This window comes from Neopelma chrysocephalum, unplaced genomic scaffold, assembly GCF_003984885.1.
Source record: "Neopelma chrysocephalum unplaced genomic scaffold, ASM398488v2 Primary Assembly neopelma1_217, whole genome shotgun sequence".
NCBI classification, from domain to species: Eukaryota; Metazoa; Chordata; class Aves; order Passeriformes; family Pipridae; genus Neopelma; species Neopelma chrysocephalum.
Genome location: NW_020897879.1, coordinates 1 through 7,166, shown reverse-complemented (window position 1 = coordinate 7,166; position 7,166 = coordinate 1). Strand labels below are relative to the sequence as shown.

The window sequence follows — 7,166 nt, the reverse complement described above, 5'->3', positions numbered from 1 at the left end:
TCCATCCCCCCTCCATGTCCATCCTAATGTCTCCATCCCACCCCGCTGTGGGACCCCCCAGGCCATCCCAATGTGTCCATCCCATCCCATCCCCACCCCACTGTGAGACCCCTCCATGTCTGTCCCAATGTGTCCATCCCCCCTCCATGACCATCCCAACGTGTCCATCCCCCTCCATGTCCATCCCAATGTCTCCATCCCACCCCCACCTTGATGTGGAACCCCTCCATGTCCATCCCAATGTGTCCATCCCCCCTCCACCCCCCCGTGGGGCCCCCCCAGGCCGTACCCAGGGCTCGGGGTCCCGCCCGGCTCTCGGGCTCCTTGAAGGGCACCACGAGCGTCGTGTCCAGGGCCTTGAAACAATCCCTGAGGGAGCTGCGCCGGTAGAACTCCACCAGCTCCTGGGGGACACGGGGACACCACGGGGTCACCAACCCCACAACACCCCAGACCCCACTGGGGGGGAATAACCCCCTAAAACACCTCCAAAGAGCACTGGGGAGGCACCACACCCCAAAAACCCACAACCCCATCATGGGGTCATCACCCTCAAAACACCCCTGAACCCACCGGGGAGGGGAACAACCCCAAGGCCCACTGTGGGATCATCTCCCCCAAAACACCCCCAGAGCCCATCAGGGGGACACCACCCCAAACCCCGCAGGGGTGTCACTACCCCCAAAACACCCCTCAACCCACTAGGGAGGGGAACAACCCCTCAGAATACCCCCAAAGCCCACTGTGGGGTCACCACCCCCCAAAACCCCAAAATCCCATCAGAGGCACCACCCCAAACCCCACCATGGGGTCACCACCTCCCAAAACCCCAAAATCCCATCAGAGGCACCACCCCAAACCCCACCATGGGGTCACCACCCCGCAAAACTTCTCAAAACTCCACTGAGAGGTCACCACCCCCAAGCCCCAAATCCCACTGTGGGGTCACAACCCCAAAACCCACCGCAGGGTCACCACCCCCCCAAAAAACCCCCAGAACTCCACCCAGAGGTCACCGCCCCCCATCCCCCAGTCCCCAAATCCCGCTGCGGGGTCACGACCCCAAACTCCGCCACGGGGTCACCACCCCCTAAAACTCCACTGGGAGGTCACCACCCCCAATCCCCAAACCCCATCACGGGGTCATAACCCCAAAACCCACCACAGGGTCACCACCCCCCCAAAAAACCCCCAGAACTCCACCCGGAGGCCACCACCCCCATCCCCAAATCCCACCGGGGGGTCACAACCCCAAAACCCCCCGTGGGATCACCACCCCCCAAAACTCCTCTGGGAGGTCACCACCCCCAATCCCCCAATCCCCAAACCCCCAAATCCCACCGCGGGGTCACAACCCCAAAACCCCCAACCCCCCTGGAGGGGGTCCCGCAGCGCTGTGGGGTCTCTGGGGAGGGGTGGGGGGGGGTCCCTCACTCACCACCAGCCCCTTGAACACCTTCTTGTCGGTGACCCTATAGAGCCCCTCCCCCGTCATCACCTTGATGTGCTTCACCTCCCCGCGGTACCTGAGGGGGGGGACACACCCGGGGGGGTCACGGGGGGCTCTGTGACCTCCCCTCCCGTGTCCCCCCCGACCCCAAAAAGGGGTTCCCCGAGCCCTACTTGATGCTGATGGCGAATTCCCCCGAATCCTTGACCCGCTGCCGCACCAGGAACGCGCCGTCGGAGCGGGGGGCCAGGACCTGCTCGGCCCCCGCCCGCTCCATGGGACCCGCGTACCTGCGGGGGGGGGTGTCACGGACCCCAAAGAGCACCCGCGGGGGGGTTCGGGAGCCCTGAGACCCCAAAGAGCACCGCCCGCACCAACACGTGGGGTTCGGGGGCTCAGAGACCCCAAATAGCACCACCCACCCCAACACGGAGGAGTTCAGGGGCTCAGAGACCCCAAATAGCACCACCCACCCCAACACGGAGGGGTTTGGGGGCTCTGAGACCCCAAATAGCACCACCCACCCCAACACGGGGGGATTCGGGGAGGAAGAAGGGCCCAGAGGAGGATTTGGGGGGTCCCAGGGGCAGTGGGGGGCCCAGAGGAGGATTTGAGGGTCCCAGAGGAGGATTTGAGAGGTCCCAGGGGCAACGGGGGTCCTAGAGGAGGATTTGGGGGGTCCCAGAGGCAATGGGGGGCCCAGAGGAGGATTTGGGGGGCAGTGGGGGGTCCCCAGCACTGACCAGGGGTACACGGAGAGATCCGGCAGCGGCACCTGGGGGGGAGGGAACAGAGTTTGGGGTCAGGGGGAGACGACACACGAGGTGACCCCTCCGAGGACCCCCCTCAAATCCCAGGAACCCCCAAATCCCGGGACCCCCCCCAAACCCCTCAGGGACACGAGTGGGGAGGTCCTGGGGAGGGAGCAGATTTTGGGGTCAGGGGGACACACGAGGTGATTCCTCTGAGACCCCCCAAACCCCTCAGGGACACCAGGGGGGTTGGGGGTCCCAAGGGGGGGGGGTTGGGGGTCCCCAAACTCACAGGCACGAAGGGTCTCACGGCACCACTGGGGAACCAGCCCTGGTCGCCACTGGCCACGTTCCTGCCCTGGGGGGGGAGGATTGGGGGGTCCAGGGGAGCATCAGGGGGGTCCGGGGGAGCATCAGGGGGTCCCCCCAGACTCCCAGGGGGTTGGGAAGGATCATGGGGGTCCCCATCTCAGTAGGACCACTGGGGTCCCAACCCCACCCCAGTATGGCCATGGGGGTCCCAACCCCATCCCAGTAGGACCACTGGGGTCCCAACCCCATCCCAGTAGGACCATGGGGGTCCCAACTCCACCCCAATGTGGCCATGGGGTCCCAACCCCACCCCAGGGGTCCCATTTCCCTCTTGAGGGTCCCAAACTCACCCTGAGGGTCCATTTCCCTCTTGAGGGTCCTGTCCCCATCCTGGGGGTCCCATTTCCCTCTTGAGGGTCCCAGATCCACCCTAAGGGTTCACTTCCCACCCCAGGGGTCCCATTTCCCTCCTGATGACTCCATCCCCACCCTGGGAGTCCCATTTCCCTTCTGAGGGTCCCATCCCCGCCCCGGGGGTCTCTTCCCCACCCCAAGGGTCCCATTTCTCTCTTGAAGGTCCCAGACCCACCCTAAGGGTCCACTTCCCACCCCGAGGGTCCCATTTCCCTCTTGAGGGTCCATTTCCCACCCCGAGGGTCCCATCTCCACCCCGAGGGTCCCATTTCCCACCCCGAGGGTCCCGTCCCCACCCCGGGGGTCCCATATCCCCCCCCGCCCCCCCAACCTGCCACCAGAGCTCCTCGGCCTCGGCCGCCGTGACCTCGATGACGTCACCGGGGCTGAGGCGCAGGGGGGGTCCCAGGACCCCCGGCGGGGGGGGGACGCCGCTGTAGGGCTGGGTGGTCTCAACCTTGGGGAGCCCTGGGGGAGCCACGGGGGGGGTCAACAGAGACCCCTGAGACCCCCAAACCTCGACCAGGGGGTGGGGAGGGTCAGAGACCCCCAAGAACCCACAAATATGGGCTGGGGAGGGGTCAGATCCCCCCTGTGCCACCCCCAAATATGGACAGGGGGGGTCAGACCCCCCCTGTGCCACCCCCTCAAATACGGGCTGGGGAGGGGTCAGACCCCCCTGTGCCACCCCCAAATATGGGCTGGGGGGGGTCAGACCCCCAAAAATCACCCCGAGGGGGTCAGAGACCCCCACAACCCCCTAAACATGGACCGGGGAGGGTGTCAGACCCCCCTGAGCCTCCCCCAAATGCGAATTGTGGGGGAGTGAGACCCCCCCAGTGCCCCCCAAAAAATCAACCCGGGGGGGTGTCAGAGACCCCCAAGAACCCACAAATGTGGACTGGGGGGGTCAGCCCCCCCCCTTTGCACCCAAAAATCAATCTGGGGAGTTCCTTCCCCCCCCCCAAATTTTGACCCCAGGGGTCGGGACCCCCCCAAAATTCCTCACCCAGGTCCCCCCGTTTCTTGTCGGGTCCCGGACGCTGCGACTTGTTCTGGGGGGGGACAACGGGACCCCCGTGAGTGGGGGAGGGGCAACAGGACCCCCGTTGGAGGGGGAGGGGTCAAGGGGGTGGGACTGCCCCCCAAGACCCCCCTTGCCCCCCAAATTCGGGCCTTTTCAGCCCATTTTGAACCATTTTTCCGGTACCTTCCTGGGGCCGGAGCCGGAATCTGGTGGGGGGGAAGGAGGGAGAGGAAACGCTCGTTAGTGGGGTAATTAGCGCTCCCCTAATTAATGATGGGGTAATTAGCTCCCCCCCCTAGTTAATGCTTGGGGCTAATTAGACCCTCCCCTAATTAGTGATGGGGATAATAAGACCTGGGGCTAATTAGCCCCTCCCCTAATTAATTCTGCAGCTGAGTAGGCCTGGGGGGTATTTAGCCCCTCCCTAATTAATGCTGCAGGTAATTAGACCTGGGGCTAATTAGCCCCTCCCCTACTTAATGTTGTGGCCAATTAGGGTTGGGGGTACTTAGCCCCTCCCCTAATTAATGCTACGGCTAATTAGCACCTCCCTTAATTAATACTCAGGGTTAATTAGGCTCCATGGGTGGCCATTGCTAAGATATCTCACAATGCCCTGTGCTGTGTCAGCCATCTTGTATCCCATGATACTCAATGGCAACCATCTTGTATCCTGTCAGGATCAATGGCAGCCATCTTGTATCCCACAATGCCCTGTGCTGTGTCAGCCATCTTGTGTCCCATGGTACTCAGTGGCAGCCATATTGTATCCCTTGATACTCAACGTTGGCCATCTTGCATCCCACAATGCCCTATGCTGTGTCGGCCATATTGCATCCCATGTTACTCAATGGCAGCCATCTTGTATCCCACAATGCCCTGTGATGTATCGGCCATCTTGTATCCCGTGGTACCCAATGGCAGCCATATTGTATCCTGTCAGGCTCAATGGCAGCAATATTATATCCCACAATGCCCTGTGATGTATCAACCATCTTGTACCTCATGGTACTCAACGGCAGCCATCTTGTGTCCCATGGTACTCAATGGCAGCCATATTGTATCCCACAATACCTCACTCCTCCCCATCCCCTGTTTCCCCCCCAGAGCCTCTCCCCGCCATCCCATGATCCCCCCCATCCCCCAATACCCCCCCATATCCCATGATGCCCCTCACCTGCTCCGGCCTTGCCGCACGTCCCCACCCGGCCCAGACACTCCTTGTGGGCGGGGGCCCGGCAGCGGTTGCAGCGATAGCCCTGGTAGAAGGTGCCCCTGGGGACACAGGGGGACAATGGGGGACACGGGGTCACGGTCACTGGGGGCACCACCAGACACACCCACATGAGCCAACCCAGGCCTGACCAATCCCCGACACACCCGGCTGACCAACCCAGCCCTTGACCCACCCAGTTCTTGGCCCACGTTGGTCTCGACCCCACCAGGATCAACCCCCCATGGTTTGAACCCATCCAGGAGGGACCCAGCTTGGCCTTAACCCACCCAGGCCTAGACCCACCTTGGTCTTGACCCACCTCGTTGTCCTCCAACCAACCTTGACCCACCTTGACCTCCACTCAACCCTTGACCCACCTTGGCCTCCCACCAACCCTTGACCCACCTTGACCTTCACCTAAGACTTGATCCACCTTGGTCTTGACCTACCTTGACCTCCACCCAACCCTTGACCCACCTTGGGGCCACTCAGGCCTTGACCCCCAAGAGGTTCCTTCCTTGACTCCCCCAGCTCTCAATCCACCCAAGACTTGATCCCCCCATGATCTTGACCTACCCAGGCCTCAACCTGTCCCCTCCATTTCCAACTCACACCTTGACCCACCTTGACCTCAACTCACCCAACTGACCCACCAAGACCCCACCCCACCTCCGATCCCCCACCTGGGGCCTCCCCTTCTCCCAGAACCCCCCAACCCTGTCTCCCATCTCACCTCCCACCTCCCCAGCACGGTGGGGGATGTAATTTTGGGGTCCTACCTCAGCAACATCTGGCAGGCCCTGCAGGACGTGGTGTCCTCGAAGGAAAACATCTGGAAGTCGTGTCCATCGGCCAGGGCGTGCTCGGGGAAGATGTTGGAGCTGGAGAGGGATTGGGGGGAAGCTGAGTGTGGTGGGGGCAAAGTGGGCCCCCTGGGACCACCCAGTGGGGCAGGTGACCCCCCCATGGGGCTGGAGGAACCTACAGGGCCATCTCGAACTGCTCCAGCCACTTCTTCTTCAGCTCCTGCGTCTTGAAGAAGAGCTCGTAGTCCTGGAGCCCGGCCGTGTCCATGAGTATGAAGGTGGGGGACCACGGGGGGGTGGGGGGGGGGATCAGCCACCCCCCTCGCCCGGGGTGGGGTCGCCCGGCACTGGAGACACTGGGGGACACACCCCTGGGGCCACCGGGGGTCAGGGTGGCCACTGAGGACATGTGGACACCTGGACACTGGGTACAGCAAGGACATGGGGGGGTGGTTCAGCAGGGACCAGGATCGTGGGATCCACCAGGGATCGGGATCATGGGATCCACCAGGACATAGGATGTTGGGTTCCACCAGGGACCAGGATCCTGGGAGCCACCAGGGATCAGGATCATGGGATCCACCAGGGAACGGGATCCTGGGATCCACCAGACCTGGACACCAGTGTTCACCATGGACCAAAATGTTGGGATCCACCAGACCTGGATGATTGTGTCCACCATGGACCAAGATGTCAGGATCCACCAAGATCCTGGGATCCACCAGACCTGGATGGTTGTCTCCACCACAGACCAAGATGTCGGGATCCACCAAGATCCTGGGATCCACCAGACCTGGACAGTTGTGTGCACCATGGACCAGGATCCTGGGATCCACCAGACCTGGACGGTTGTGTCCGCCATGGACCAAGAGGTTGGGATCCATCAGACCTGAACACTTGTGTCCACCACAGACCAAAACGTCGGGATCCACCAGGATCCTGGCCCTGGCCACCCATGTCCACCGGGTTCTTTGGGAAGAGGACACCGGGACCCCAGGGACGTGGACCTGTGGGACCCCCCAGCCATGGTGTCCCCCCCATGTCCCCGGCACCTTCTTGCCGTCGCGGGGGCCGAGGGCGCCGTCCCTGAGCCGGTGGCTCTGCAGGTCCACGACGTCCTTGGCCTCGTAGGAGTCCCCGCGGCGCTTGCAGATGATCAGGGCCTTGTCCAGCAGGAACCCGTACCTGG

The 7,166-nt window shown here is 62.7% G+C and overlaps 1 protein-coding gene across 1 annotated transcript; it reads right to left on the bottom strand.

The window, feature by feature from the left end:
* Positions 1-209: 209 nt before the first annotated feature.
* LOC113977277 (proto-oncogene vav-like) lies at positions 210-7,163 on the bottom strand (the record flags this gene model as incomplete). The annotated part of the gene is made up of 12 exons (XM_027703270.1): positions 210-404; positions 1,439-1,526; positions 1,624-1,740; positions 2,194-2,225; positions 2,495-2,560; positions 3,260-3,396; positions 3,938-3,983; positions 4,139-4,161; positions 5,133-5,230; positions 5,951-6,052; positions 6,157-6,267; positions 7,031-7,163. Coding segments are annotated over 12 exons (1,148 nt in total), but the record flags the coding sequence as incomplete, so codon positions are not given.
* Positions 7,164-7,166: the final 3 nt, after the last annotated feature.